The sequence below is a fragment of the Patiria miniata genome, unplaced genomic scaffold (assembly GCF_015706575.1).
Source record: "Patiria miniata isolate m_02_andy unplaced genomic scaffold, ASM1570657v1 HiC_scaffold_9, whole genome shotgun sequence".
NCBI classification, from domain to species: Eukaryota; Metazoa; Echinodermata; class Asteroidea; order Valvatida; family Asterinidae; genus Patiria; species Patiria miniata.
Window position 1 is genome coordinate 20,709,193 of NW_024037076.1, and position 16,528 is coordinate 20,725,720.

General features: G+C 39.6%; 1 protein-coding gene across 2 annotated transcripts in view; it reads right to left on the reverse strand.

Moving 5' to 3' along the window:
- LOC119720014 (interleukin enhancer-binding factor 2-like) overlaps positions 1-16,528 on the reverse strand; it is a 96,227-nt gene that overhangs the window by 43,234 nt on the left and 36,465 nt on the right. For both annotated transcript variants that reach the window (XM_038189513.1, XM_038189512.1), the window contains one exon: positions 7,976-8,063. In XM_038189513.1, the coding sequence (XP_038045441.1) occupies positions 7,976-8,063 (88 nt within the window). The remainder of the gene's footprint in view (positions 1-7,975; positions 8,064-16,528) is intronic.

Here is a 16,528-nt window from a genome sequence, read left to right on the forward strand (position 1 = left end):
ATCTGTTGTTCCATGTAGAAAAATATTAAATAAATTTGACAAATCAAAGAGATGCAACTACATGTAACTGCACTCAATATATACAAGTTGAAACGACCCGGAACTTACAAATCAGGCATTTGGCAACAAACCACTGATCAGCCAACTCAAGCCACACCAGAGTGCACAAAAATAAGCAGACTTTATGCAATTTGTCCCAGTGATGGCCTTGACACTTCCAATCTGCAACTTCAATGCCTCCATCGCATCATATGTTTATTATCCTTCCACTGACACTCAACTTCCCCAATTCATTCAATTGACAGGAACTAGGAAAGCGTGACCCCTGCACAACCTTCATATCATGTTTTTTTCTATGATGGATATACATTTATACTATGTAAGCTGACACTTTTGCTAGTCCTCAAATTGGCTTTTCCTTATCACAGAATATATGTAGCTGTCATCATCTCAGAGTACAGTGTACAGATCACCCTCTGAACATTTCAGAAATGACAACCCAGCTTGGCAAATTGGACTTGAAGTGTAGAGTCAGAAGTGGAGTCCAAGATGACCACAAGAGGGCGCTTTTGTAGTCTCATGGGATGACTTGGAAATTTTAACAAATAATGTCAATTCGCAATTCATTCAACTGCAGTTCATTTTATTTTACTGTCGCTAGGAACCAAATCTTTTAAAACAAACTCCCAACATCTGAAATGGAATTATAACGATTTTTCTCGAAGAAAAAAAAAGGAGTTTTCACCCAACTGTCCAAAAGGCCAATAAAACACTCAGCTACATGTATTTCAACCAACAACATCACATTCCGCGATGTTCTTGGTAAGTTTTTGGTTTTGTCAGAAGCCCACTTTCTTTTGCCTGATCCACAGGCAATTTCTCTTCGCTCAAAACAAATTTGGCTGTCTGCACAATATTCAAGGAATTACAACGTATCTAAAACTTGAGTTATTGATTGCAACAAGCATCCTACATGTAACCTAATTTAAATAAAGATCACTAAGTAAAGTGCCAGATATGTACGTATTTAAGTTAATGTCACACGAGCAGACATGTATACATGTACATGTATGCCTATATTATAGTCAAATTGTCATTTTCATGCAACCTACATACACCTAAACTTAGTCCACAAATACCAACCCCAAGGTCACACTTTTATTCAGAACAGTCTGAAGAACAAAAGCCTCGATTCTAAGAAGGTCAGACACTTGTTTTGATTAATTAAATGAACACAAGTACAATCTCTTAATTTACATACTAGTCATCTGTGTAATTGTTGCAGCATTCTCCACATGTAACTGTATGTCACATGGACAATTCCAGTATGATGGAAGGAAGTGCACTGTCCATGACAGAACTACATGTAATTAACCATGATGATACCTAACTAATGATTCAGAGAAATGTTTCAAATCCCCCACAGTCTGTAATCTCCTTGGCCATGCCATTGCTAGATGATGGATGTATAGGATCTGAAAAATACATTTTGAGGCTAATTCACTGAGCTTTTAAAAGCTTTGCCATACCGTAATATAAATTGAATTGGTGATCATGCTGAACATGACATACTGTATACCATTAACCCTCCTGTACAAACATACATTTTGTGCAAAATTGTCCTTTCAGTCAGAATCAATCAAGTAACTGTTTTCTACGGTTAAGAGCACCTAGTCAACATCAAGCAGGATTGACTGGCTGTGACTGTTTATGTAACTTGATAGGTTTGCCTTGACTTTAGCTGATTAATAAGCCAGCTGTGCCTACTTCTTGTCTGTCTGTTGACTGAATTTGACTAGTCACAGTGCTTGCCTGAAATATGGTTTGACTGTTGGTGACTATATATTCTGTAAAAAGGCATGGCAGGGGAAGAGGATTGATTTTTTTTTGCCTGTCTCTGACTGTTCAAACAGCAGGAGGATTAATACACAGATCATTAATGGCACATATGTTTGTTGGAGTAATGTAAATTGAGTACACCTTTAAGCTAGTTCGACCTGTATCAGGTGGAACTAAGCACAGATCAGTCATTACAATCCGTTCTACAAAGGTATTTCATAAAACTCAACGTAAAAGGATGACTATTTTACGTACTTAATCTGCAAATAATAGGCCTAAAAAGTCTCTTGATATGCAATGATGAGTTATCAGATTTTTTTCTCAAAAAGTTTCAGAATCACAAAACAATGTTACGGTGGGATAATTACACATCAGAGGGTGATTAAGTTTTTCAATTTTCAAGGTAATTAGGCCTACCTTCCCTTTAGGCATCTTTACTTTACAAATGTATTTACATGTACACTGTCTCTAGATTTTGGGCTGTTTAATAGTTTCTTATATCTTTAAAGTCTGAAGAAAAAAAAACACCCTCACTTTTTATGAGTCAATGACCAAAAAACTCAACACAGCTTACAGGCATCGTTGCCCCGGACCTAACTCTGAAACAAACTCCTACGCTTACTGAAATCACTTTTAAGAATTATAAAACACAAGATACAATCGATCATACTACAACTTCATGAAAACGACTCCAGGTTGCTTAACGTAGGGTGACAGAGAAAAAATAGATGCCACTACAGAAGTGTCCAGGCAGCAATAAAGAACATTTCCACTGGTTTAACCAATTACAAGAACCCATTGCCTTGACATGCTAGAATTGCTAAGTCTGCAACAGGAAATCAAGCCACTTCACTGATTCCATCACCCCAGTTCTCTTCATCAATTTAGCGAGGAGACACTTTCTACTTTTTCTATCTGTGTCACTCTATCCAGGGTCTAGATAACCAAAACAAATACTCTTTCTTATAAAAGCATGTGATTGACACATTTCTGGAACACTTACATGTAGTATACATTAATAGCAAGTAAGAGAAAATTACATTTTGTAGCAATTTATTCTTTTGTGACAAAAATAGGTCCAAGACTGTATAGCTGCCTTTAAAGCTCAGTCACTTTAATGTGGCAAGCTTTGACTAATGTTGAAGACTACCGGTATATCTAACTTGAAACAGTCTACAACATCAAAAAATTAAGTAAGGGGAGTTTCAGCTGTAAAATTAAACTTAAAAAGTTCTGCTACAAACCAGAAAGAAAGCAAAAGCTATCGGGAGCATCTGCTACAAGCCCATTTTGATGACTTCAAGGTACGACTCTACAATCAAATGCCTGTTTTGTGTCATACTTGTACGTGCACAGAGTGAATGCATTTCACAACTTTCGATTTACGATTCACTCATCAATTAAAACAATTTAGGCCTATTGTCTCACGGCGCGTCTAGTTTTGAAGAATAACAAAGGAGGAGAGAGTCACAGTTTTTACAAAGATCTTCTCTCTGGCAGAATTAATAAAACGTTGGGAAGCTTGAGAATTCAACGACAAAAGCAGCATCCATGCATCGAGTATATTTAATGCTGTGAAAAACCAATACAGGCCAAGCAGCTTTGATTTTTTGTGGGAATGCTACAGCCATACCTTGATGTAAGAAAACGGCCCTTTTCTGTTTGCTGTTCTCATTGATGCTATTTTACACTCTGGCTTTTAGCAGTAGGGGCGGGGCAGCTTTTTAACGTTTAGTTTTTACGGCAGAAACTCCTCTCATTTAATTTATGATGTTGTAGATTGTTCAAATATACGTAATCTTCGAAATTAGTCGATGTTTGCCACATTAATGTGGCTGATCTTTAAAGTACTGTCCCTCCTCTTGAAAAATAATATACAGACTACATGTAGACTGCATGTTAACTCAGCTTAAAAAGGAAAAAAGTTAAAAAGTTAAGCATTTTGGTCATCAGATTTGTGTGTATAACCAAAACTAAATTGACTCAATAGAATGTGGACATTAAGAGAAAAAAAATGTCAAGCTGGAGTACCATGCCACGCATTGGAACATGTTCAATGTGCAGGGGGAAATGATAGTGTGTAGAACAGATGCATGCAAGCGGTTCAGTGTACATGGTCGTCGTTGTAAGCATTGTAATTCACTGTTACAGGTTCAGTCTACTATCAACAAACAAAACGTATTCAAATTTCTCTCCAACACGCAACCAGAGTTTGAATTATTTCAAACAATTTGTAGACACTTGAACAGAATTATCACATTGACCTAGAAAGTGTACAGTACTGCTATTCGACACAAGGCATAAGACCTTGCATGATTCAATTCTTTTTGCAAAAAAACTGTTAATCACAAAATAACTTAATATGTAATTCCTAAGGGCCAACAAGATTGGAACAGAAACAGAACACAGACAAAAACGGAGAAAGAAATGTATTGATTAAATTGAACTATGTGTACTACACACACACACACACACACACAATGTACCAGACAATGTGAGGGAATATTAATGAAATTTGGAATTTTCCTGTATTGAAGCACACAATGCGATGTCATGGAAACAAGTTTATTACATTTGTCAGAGCCGGAAGCTATTGAAAATCAAGCTTAAATCAATGACTCAACAACTCCAGAAAATTGAAGTGGAGTTTATTCCCTTGAACAAAGGTATAAATGTGTGACACCTATAGGTTTGCACGCTTCGGCTAAGCCAAAATGGATGTTGGGGAAAATATCAAATCAAGGGAAAATATACACTAAAAGATAATAACTGCAGATGTAAACAATTTGGATCCAGTTTCAATATTAATATTACATGAACACGTATATTTGTGTACTGCTGCATAAATGGGGAGTGTGGCCTAAGTATTAGGGCTTGTGACTCATGATCAGAGGGTAAGGGGTTCAAATCCACCTGCTGGTCATGTCCTTGGGCAAGCCAGTTCACCCCATTTGCCTCTCTCCATCCAGGAGTGTAAATGGGTACCGGCATTAGCTGGGGAGTAACCTGCGATGGACTAGCATCCCATCCAGGGGGAACAGAAATGTTGGCAGTCATTTCATGCTAAGGAAACGGGAGATACATGTATGTAAATGCTGGTGCGATGAGCCATATTGACTCAAGACAGACTTTACCACTGTACTGCATAACCCAGGTAAATACAAACTGCATTGTAAAACTCTGTCTCATTCCCAAAGAAAAAATAAATAAAACATACAGGCCAAACATTGGAAACACAAATATACTCAATGCTGGCAATCCAATGACAATCCTGGCGACAGATCATAACATTTCAAAACACACGTCAGCTTGCAGTTGTAATCAATTAGCTGACAAAACTACATGTAAAACCCCCAACCTTAAGGAAAAAGCAAGGATATCCTTGTGACCAATGTAAGCAAAGTGTCACGGAGCCTCGTAATTAATTGTCAAGACAGTCCTGTTTGAAAGATTAGTCCGGGCGACATTCTAAACAATTTAAACACCCGAAAAATCTTACAGCAAATAAACAGGCTTACATGTTGAGGCACCCTTTGTGAGAAATTCCCATACAGTAAAGTGTATGCACCAAAACAAAATGTAAAAAACTGCCAAAGTCTATGATTGAAAATGTCCATCACATCGAATTTATCATGATTTCCAACCAAGGATGTCTAAAGACAGTACTACATGTATGAAGTGTGTTCATGTACACGTACGTTCCCGATGGTAATGTTCACGATGGTAATGTGCAATCCACATTTAAGAAACCGCATTTTTGAAAGCAAGCTTAAGCAAATTTCAACCTTAAAAGCCTTCAATTTTCTGTGACACAACAGGGGCTGATCTAGCTTTCAGAAAGGGGGGGGGGGGGGGTGATATGAAGGTGGAAGGGGGGGGGGGGTTTGAGTGAAGGCGTGTCAAAGGCAAATGGAACTTTAGCACTCCATTCATTATTTGTGGCCCCATTTTAATAGTTTCATAACATTAGTCAGCAGCTTAAGGGGGGGGGGGGGGGGGGCAGGGGGTCTCCCCCCCCCTTAGATCCGCTACTGCACAAGCTTATTTTGTCACTTGTCACTTTTTGTTGGCATGACTGTAGGCTGAATTGGAACTTAAAAGAAATCAGCTAAGTGTTATTCGGTTTGAAAAAAATAGAACCAGATTTTTAAATCTCTGTTTTCTCCCATCACTAATTTTGCCCAGCAAAACAAGAAGATATGCTGAAATAATTTTGACCTATTTTAAAGATGAACTGAACATGCTATAAATATATATATATATATTCAGCCCCCCAAAATAGAAATTTTTAAGTGCTATTTTTCTTGCAAAGAAATATTAATTTACTTTTTAATAAGACATTAAACGCAAAATTTGGCTCATGTTTAGTTAAAGAATAATTAGTTTACAAAGTTTGAATTATAGTTTAACTGTGAACTGAAATTAATTAAGTTCGCTCCGGGTAGACTGGTTCCAACCCCTCCCCCTTTAGTTTAAGAATGGATAGAGCAGGGCCCAGGAACCAGTCTCTTGCAGTGCGAGTTGTCTGTTTGTGCGCTAAGCAACCCAAAATAAAAGCTTTCTTGTTTCTCATGGGTGACACAGTTGGCACCCACAGGGCACAGGAGGGTCGGGTTGGGGTGTATTCCCCAAACCTCCCACTGTGATTGACTTTTAGCTTTTTCTTTCGACTGAAGCTACTATTACTGTTTAAATTTTACGACGATGCACTTTCACAATCAATTTATTCGGTATTTCCCTGTTGGTTAGCAAACCCTTTGACATTTACAATTGGGGCAATCCGATACTATTTGTTCTCTCCACCGTCAATCAGGAGTTCATCCTCTTCTGCAACAAATGCTCTTGTGGGTCAAAAAAAGTAATAAATGAATTCGCTTGATTTATAAGGTAATTCCAGCAATTGCTCTTTAAGAGTGACTTTTAGGAACCATGCAGGATCTCTAGAGTATTAAGCCTTGATGCAATTTTAAAAATCTAAACTGCCAGCAATCAAAAACAGTCAAGATAACTATTATTCTAGACCATAAAGGAATCCTTGAATATGGGATGGCTCTACATGTAGTCTCCTGTGTAGACAGCTATATTTGCAAGTTTTCCTTGAGTTACAATAAATCCCCTGCAGGAGTCGTAAATGTATCTGTGTGATTATGCACTAATGTAATACCGCCCAGTAGACTGCCGTATGGCCGGCGTTGATGTGCATGTAGGCCAGTAGGGAAATTACTGTAGGCCCAAAACAAGTCACTTTTGGCCAATCAGTGTGAGTGTTGCAGTTAACTGGACAAATGAAAACTTCTGGTTTTCTTTGCATGTGCTGCATCATCAGACTCTACTTCTCGCTATGGGAGCCATAAATGACATAAATCAAAACAATTTCTTCCATAGAAGCTCACGTTTGCTACAAATTTCTCCCATTTTACAAAGAAATTCAAATATCAAGCACAGGGCTGCAAGGGAATACAAATCGGGACATAATTCACGAATAATTCATGATCTCACATTTTTGAACATATCCAGGTTTCAATATAAAAAGGCCCATGATGTAATGTACAGGCCTAATAAACAAACTTTACTTCAAAAAGAAAATTGGAGACACCTTAACTCTTTTGGTGTACCATCTCATTATCATTGTGAAATGGGTTTTGGGATATGAGGCACAATGCAAGGACTCTGACTGAAACATGTACAATCTGCCTAACCACAGTTACAAAACATGCTACATTTTATAGGATGAAATTTGCATCTGGAGATGTAAATTCAATGATACAGGCAAGTTAAAGAGGTTTTATTTTCCTTCTTTTTTTTATATTAATATTAGAAAAGTGAAATTAGATTTTCAAATTATTTTCCTTGACCCACCCACCCACATTTTCGAAATTTAAAAACACTGATAGTTTTTGGCCCCTAACATAGGCCTACTAAAAAATGGAAATATCATAAACCTGTTTGAGGATTCTGAAGAATTGCACTTTTGTTTCGCCCGTTCAGATGTAAGACTCTCATCTTAACAATTAGCAACAGCAACCTCTCATTCTCATGTCTGGCAGGAAAGCTCATACATGTAGGATTCCGAAGGTTACACTGTAGTGATTCTATTAGTTTGGTTGAATGGACCACATTTCTAGTTTTTACTCACAAGCATTGCCTTCCGTTCCTAGAATCTGTTTGTATCCACCATGACTCAGCACTCGAAGCAAAGTCTGAGCTGTGTAGGCCACTTGGTCCTGTAGAGGGAATAAAATTGGACAAAATCCTTTGGAATGAAACTTCTTTTACTTAAAAAGACACTACACTTTATATCGTGGGGCCATCATGAAATAAACAGCATGTTAACCCTCCAGCTATCTGAACAGTCACAGACAGTCCAAAAAAATCAATCCTCTTCACCTGCCATGCCTTTTACATAGGCTAGCTATCAACAGTCAGATAGTATTTCAAGCAAGCACTGTGACAAGTCAAATTCAGTCATCAGAAAAATACAGGCAAGTGGTAGGCACAGCTGGCTTATCAACCACCTACAGTCAAAGCACAGCTGTATTACATGTAAGTTGAACAGTCACAGCTAGTCAATCCTGCTTTATGTAACGTGGGAGCTCGTAACTGTTGAAAACAGTCACTTGATTGATTTTGACTGAAAGGACAACTTGGCACAGAATGTACAAATGTATGTTTGCATAGGCGGGTTAACCCACAGAGCAATCCTGTTATACTGAAGTCCTCAACTTTGGTTTTAAATTCAGGGGGGGGGGGAAGGAGGGCTGTCACAGATGACGATGTGTACATATTTTCCACAGTTTTTTGGTGTACCAATATATGTGCATGTACAAAAAAATGTATAGGTGAAAGGAATGCTTTCCTTTAACTGTCCAAAGTCAGTATGCTCTTCAAAAGTTGCGTTCACAGAATTTCTTTTTTTCACATGAAGACATATAAATTGTACTCCAATCTCAAGTCTCTAAAAGTTATAATAATAGTAATAATAGCAGGCATTGTATAGCACTTGTACGTCGCAATGGGGTATCAAAGTCTTTACAATTATTTTATTTCTACACAACTTTTAACTGGCAATGAGAAACTATGGCACATCTTTGCACTTTCTCCATGTTCTTGTGTTCATTCACAGGTCCAAGGGGAAAACACATGAAGATAAGCATACCTATTAGCAGTGGCGTAGCCAGGAATTTTTCAGTGGGGGGGGGGGGGGGGGGGGGGGGGGGCGCTGGAACATTTCATGGGGGGGGGCGTCATGAAGGTCAATGAATTTTTTTTTAGAAACTCAAAATTTCAGTGGAGGGGCGACTGGGGGGGCGACAACGTTTCATGGGGGGGCTATTTTGACATTGACCAGACCCAGGCGCAGGATTGTTTTTTCACAAACCACGATGCCAGACGGGTTCAGGCAGCCATCTGCGGGTAGCACACCATGAAATTTCCGGCCTCGCTCGCTACGATCAGGTTGCAGACAGATATTTCCGGCCTCACTCTTAGCGTGTTTATCTATCATCCGTTTCAAATACTGCAAAACCTTTGGTGTATACACCACATCCAATGTAAGCTGGTTAACATGTAACCAATTCACACATGTGTTTTTTTGTTATGTATAACAAAAAAAACAGCCTAAAACATGTTGACTGTCCTTCTTTTGAAAAGAAATTGGTAAGTAATTTTCTTCTAATACTTTTTTTTAAAAACCAAACAAAGTACATGTAACTTGCTCTACTTCATTATAGCATTTCCCCAAAATGTTCCTTCTTACAGTGTGAAAAAAACCTTACACTGTAGAGTTTCATATTGTGAAGAAGGTTCATATTTTGTGCAAAAAGAATTTTTTTTTGATTTTTAGTTTCTTACATGTTTTAACTTGTACCAAACATGGGCAGACGAACTGTAACGTGAGTTACCATAACTTAAGTATTGAACTATATCGCTCTAGAGATTTTGTGACTTTTACCGATTAATTAATCAGTAATAAATCACTTAGTTTCAAGGGATCTTCCGTGAGAAAAATCCACCCTCAGTTCTCTGACTTAATAGAATAACAGCACCTAATTGATGGAAAACCCCCTCCAAATGTAAGGTGAGTTACCATGGAAGTGCCCATTACGGGTTATTGCTTTGACAAAATGTATACAAGTACATGTAACGAAAGAAATCTGGGCGGTGAACTACTGATGACAACACCCTTCAATCCTTGAGGTTGGCCCATCAATTCAATTTATCCTCCTCATTCTGACGCTGGCAGTCTTTTAATCAAAATTCCACTCCAACAAGAGCCTGACCAATTGACACATGGGCAAATTAATGAAAAATTTATACAAATCATTAAACAAAATCACCGAGACAGGTCTAGCATCTAATAGTGCACGACCCTTAACGAGGTAAAAGCCATAGTGCCCCAGAGAGTGTGTCTCTGTGTGTGTGCATAAGATCAAACTTTAAGTCAAATAAACTGTCGGATAAATCAAATCCGGAGCGCTGCAAATATCCACATTCTTGTAAATATTTTGAAGAGATTTGTCACTCGTCGGGTACTAAATGAGCAACATTCTGATGAAAACGAGGGGAGGCATTGCCAGACAAAAAAAAGTCTCTGAGTGCAGGCTCTTGGGAGTGTGTTTGGTATCTGAAATATCTGGATAAAAGCGGAAAAGGCTGGCCGCCTAGCTCACTTAAAAAAAAATTAATTGCAATATGAGTCTGTTGTGCTTTTCCCCGAAGTACCGGTATGTGAGAGACAGGTAGGCGACAGGCATGGACACAAGGGGAGAAACTTGGCTGCATGCTGGCATCAGGTTCAGTCCTGAATGCTACCTTAAAACTCCCATTACCCAACAGGGAAATGGGAGACATTTCATTAGGCATAGGAGTAGTGATACCACACAAGTGAACTAGAAAGTTACTGTAATGAGAACAGAAGATGGCATTTTGTGACCACATTCATGAACACCAGTGGGAGGGGCACACCAAGTGTGCAGTTTGGTTCGTCGCGTATAGCCTGAAGTACATGTACGGTACATGCACGGCCAAAAAAGATACATGTAAGTCTCTGGTTTCTGATATGGAACTTGCCCCAAAAGTAGTGCGGCGACACGTTTTCTTTATTTCCTTTTCCCCTACTTTTCTTTTCATTAAATATGATATTGCAGATGACGCTTCCATACCCTTAAAACTCTCAATAATATCCTTCAGGGTGGAGCTTGACGTGACCTCAGTAATTAAGTGGCGCCATAAGGCTTGAGAATTCTGCACCAACTTGCGATCTCGACCAACATGAACAGTCTTCGGGAAATTTGGATAGTTAAAAGAAAACTTAGAGAAAAGGGTAACATCAGAGCATACAGCGCGCGACATCGACATCATGCTGCCAGGCTTGTCATTAGTCTGCTCCCTTACATATCGCGCCAATTAAAAAGCGTTTACAGGTTCCAGACACACGACCATCGCTCCCTCAGTCTGGCTTACAGATGCACAAAATTACAAAATTACACCACCGTCTACAAATGGTGCCCGACTAAATTTAGTGCAAAATATATGGGAGCCCAGGGAGGCTTCATTGTACATAAAGCTTATACTCGATGGTAACCCCATCTAAAAATCGTGAAGCAGCAGGATTCTAATCAAACCAGTGAGTTTGGTGGTTTTGAGACATCATTTTACATAAAAAAAAAAACCAACACATTTTAATTTTGCTGACGCGCATGGCTATGGCGAATGCGCGCAGACCAGAAACTGGAGACTTTATTTTTTTTTGGCCGAAGCACGACTTCATTTATTCTCAATGTGCACAATGGCTTTTTAGCATGAGCATCAGGCATGACGGCATAAAGCACTTGAATATCCCAATTCTCCTTAACCTTTAAGGGTGTACTGCTCAAAATGCCAGAGTCAACAAAAAAAACAAAACAATATATTTGAAGACATAGGCCTACATGTACATATGTAGACAGGCAAAGTTCAAGAATCTCAACTGGACTAATGTTCAAGATGGTATTTAAATCATGTACAATACATGTATGCATACATGTCAACCGACTTTTACTGCACTTTGTTCCATCTGTACAACAGACTGTTCAACAGTGTCACTTTCCAAAGTTTTTCATGCAGTCTTCAGCAAATACATTGAGGTAACTTCACATCCCGTTCCTGTTGTTAATACTGAGGTGATGAATGCTTTGCCTTCAGTCAGTGGCGTATCCAGAGGGGGTGGGGGGGGGGAGGGCAGAGGGGAACTTGGGCCCCCCCCTTGCAGATTTGTTTGAAAGATTATGTTTTAGGAAGTAATTCCATAAATGGTTAGAGTTCTGACAAAAACCTAAAAAAAGAAAACCAGCCCAAAAAACCATTACAATGGCGCCGTGAAAATCGGCATAGATTTTCCGGTATGCACAATAATGGTCAGTTTTGAAGAGCGCCCACCATTAAGTGTCAGGAGAAAAAAACTTGCCTACATTTCTGTGCGGCTGCCCTTTCCCCTCCCCTACATCAAAAGCTGGATATGCTACTGCCTTCAGTCCAATAGTCCATCAATTCTAGTGCTATAACTTTCCACGCTTCCATCTGGCTCCAGAAATGGCACATTCACAGAACCCAAAGGAAATTGTTTCGTTCCACTAAAATTAAATTTCCGGGGATTTCAAATGACATGAAGTGGCGATATGAGCAAATGGATTTCTGGAGACAAATTATTCAGGAATTTCTGCTGAATATTAGTGGTTCAAAATCTTCTGAATTGGCCAGGGATGTGATCCCTCTTCATAATGATGCAAACAATTTATCTTAAACTTCATAAATATACTTTGGGCGATTGCTGCTTAAACTTGTCACCTGATCATACATGTATACAGCTGTAATTAGAAATGAAAGATTTTCCAATTATTCTGCCTGGGTGTGGTCTGCCTATGTGACAGTTATGACTTCATGAAGTATCCTTCAGCCAACACAGGAATAACCTATTTCCTGGAAAACGCTGACAAATTCCATGATCCTCTATATACCGGAAAAGACTGCCACAGCTTGCCAACACATTGCTAAGTTTGGGCAAACTATTTTTGTTCCTGGCCTGGAAAGATGCCAATATGCTGGACTATGAAACGTTTTTGAAGATGGGATTTCAACATTGTCAGCAATGTCAGAATAGCGTTATTCTTACAATAAATTGGTTCTAACTCCAGCATAGGCCAAGGTCTACACATTTTTACTTTAAAAAAAAAATTACACTAAGCATCATTTACAAATGGTGCCCTGTGCTCTTCAAAATATAGATTTTGTTTCCCTACATTGTATACATCTGTAGGCCTACATCTTGTTTAAACAAACAACAAATGTTTTCCATTTTTGAGTGTCTGAAAAAGGCTTTCATTTTGCATACAAAGGAAGTTGCCTGCGAGAGATGAATTATTGTCAGGCTGCAAATAATGCAATAATAATTCAGAGCTCAATTATTCCAATTTTAAAGATATAATTCAATAACTAAATGTCAGTGGATTTTTTTGTTTGATGTCTCATTCAGTTAAGTTTTAAATTATATTGCTACCAAAAAAAGATGTTTTTCTGGGTGAAACTCAAAATAGCAAGGGGAATACATCTTTAATGTCTTACATGTACATGTACATCATAGAGTTTGATGTTATAAATAGGTTTACACATGCACATAATTATATGTATAATTATTGTCTCCTACACACTGTACATTACGTACATATTGCACTTTCAACTTCTGCTGATATTCTTTTTAACATTTTCAGCTGTATCATAAAACATAGCTCAATACATTTAAAAACTACACTGAAGAACAATGTATTTTCTTTTTGGAAGATTTTTAAAAGTTCCATTCCTCCTTCCTAAATTCTCAAATTTGTTTCTCTCTCTTTCTAGCCACCATCGGGATCGGTAAGCTATACCACCAGTATAGGTTGCATCGTGGGCAAGCTTGCCTAGTTTTCTCATGGGCCAGCAGCATGCACCTCAGAAATTGGCTCTATATAAATAGATTGCTTAAAGAGGTTGTGGAATGCTCGAAGACATTTCCGTCATTTTTTGGGTATATGTAGCCTAAGGTGTGATGAAATAAAAACGACTATTGTTTCTGTCATGAAATGAGTACAAAGGGTACTTTTGAGAGCTATTTTTCAGGTCCTGTTTCGACCCGAACGTGCAATTTGTGTAAAAGTTGTCGTTGTGGGCAGCAAACAAACACAGTAAATCGTGACGTAATAAACAGGACTCGTTTATGCTACTCTGCATCGGGAGTCCTGTTTATTACGTCACGATTTACTGTGTTTTGTTTGCTGCCCGCAACGACGACTTTTACTCAAATTGACGTTTGGGTCGAAACAGGCATGACAGGACTTGAAAAACAGCTCTCAAAAGTACCCTTTGTACATATTTTATGCCAGAAACAATAGTCGTTTTTATTTCATCACACCTTAGGCTACATATACCCGAAAAATGACGGAAATGTCATCGAGCATTCCACAACCTCTTTAAGTGTATTTTGTTCAATGAAAGCGGGACGGGTTTGTGCATGACCCCTACTCTCATTTTCTTTGTTGGTGACAGAGTTTCTTTTTGCTAGCTGCAAAGAGCAGATAGAGTATGTTTTTTTGCTTTGAATAAACCAAGAGTCCTCGAGTTGGAATACCTGTTCTTTTTTGTTTTCCTTGTTGACATTGTTCAACAAGAGGGACAACAATCAACATTTAGTGCATGCTACAAATGGTGGCAGTGGTGGAATTTGATGGAATTTTCCAGAGAAAACAAAAATATTGTAAGCTTCATGTATTTGGCACAGAGTGTTGCTGAAGCATTCCACAACATTTTAATGGATATTGAACAACTGCAGCGGTTGCTGCTGGACAGTACATGTACATGTAGAGGTACGTACAGGTCCATGACTGGACATCGATTTCGGGATGTTGTGCCAGAGACCCTAGGCCTACTGACGAGAGACCATTCCAGTAGGTAGAGAAAGACCCGCACCTATCAGAAGTACTGAAAAGGGCTTATGGATGACCTGCGTACATAGTGTCTGGTGGCGTGCGCGTGAGCACCGCCATGACATTAAGAGTGACAGGTGCAAGCCTTGCAAGCAGGCACACCACATAGCACACCGACACCACTTTTAGTTGTTGCAATGCTGCAAATGTGGTTGGCCAGCATGCAAACGGGGAATGCACCCGAGTGGCACCGTGGGTAAAGTCTCGGGAGTACGACAGATCAACATGCCTCAACTTCAAGGATTACTTAGGGCACTTTCAGCTAATTAGTGAGATCAATTCCTGGATGATAAACAGTGAACCGACTACCTGTTGGTGGCACTGAAGGGACCAGCACTTGAGTTTGTCTGTTCCTTGACAAAAGATTTGCAGTCATCCTACAGTGAACTGGTCAAGGCTTTCAAGCAAGCACATCAGCTTTTTTTTACAATTGTGCTGAATTATCCTCACTGACGAGGCGAGCCGCCGAGATGTTGCTGAACTAGGCCTAGCCATAAGAAAGATGCTTACAATGTACCCTACAAGTGGATCGACATTTAAGGAAAACTTCACCATCAAACAGTTCAAGAACGCACTGGACTACCTTGAACTTAAGCAGGACTTTTCCAAGGAAAGCCCTCGACGCTCGATGAAGCAGTGGAAATCGTAGAGGAAGCAGAGGCGTGATGTAAGGCAGAGAAAGCTGATGGTCACATGCAGTCTTGCCAGAGTCCACAAAGGAGGAAACTCTTAGTTCCACACCCACTGACCACATAGCATTGATGCTACTAGACCTGTTGCAGTTGCAACATCACAAGGAGACCCAAGGAATGGAAGCCAGGATGTCTAAGTGTGGGACTCTGGATTAGATCATCTTTTGGCAAGATGCCCACGGCAAACAGACAACCGGCAGGCATTAAACAAGGGACAGCTGGGCTTGGGGCCGAAAGTCCAGCTAAAGGCACCACTGGTCCTCACTTCCTAAACAGAGAGGTACAGGCAGCCTCACCGATGGAACAGGCAGTCCACTTTGGGTTGCAGGCATTAGTGACAATGCTATACTGGGACTAGACTGTTGATGAAAACATAGATGCCAGCTGACTTGGGATGAAGAGTGTTTTACTGTCAGTAACTACAGGATTCGCCTACAGAAGCATCCCCTGGAACCAGTTATCTGTTGCGTTCATCCAGCTGAAATTTCTTTGTGCCCTTCTCTTCCAAAGTTCTACTGGGATGCCAAGTGGAGGATGCTCATTCTCGAATAGTGATTCGATGCAGGCTCACTTTTTTAGTCACAGCCTTGGATCTAGCCTCTGGTTCCTGGCAGGTTGAGGTAGCCAAGGAAGACCAGACAAAGAACGCCTTCGGTACAGGTCAATGGGAACTAGTGTATATCAATTTGTAACTATGCTGTTCGGAACATACAATGACCCTCTACATGTACTTCCGAGAGCCTAATGAAGGCTTACAGTGGCAGGTGCCTGTGTTGTACCTTGATGATGTCATTCAACGAACATCCGGGTATGGCGAAGCAGCAAGACCTGCACAACCACCAAAATCCGCATCCTGAACACCTGCTTCTTCCATGTTCTCCTCTACGGCGGCAAATCATGGTCCCCCTCCACCGCAACCTTTCGCCACCTTGATGCCTACCACCGATCTTGTCAACGCTACATGTACATCCTTGGCATCCGCTGGGACCACCACATCACCAA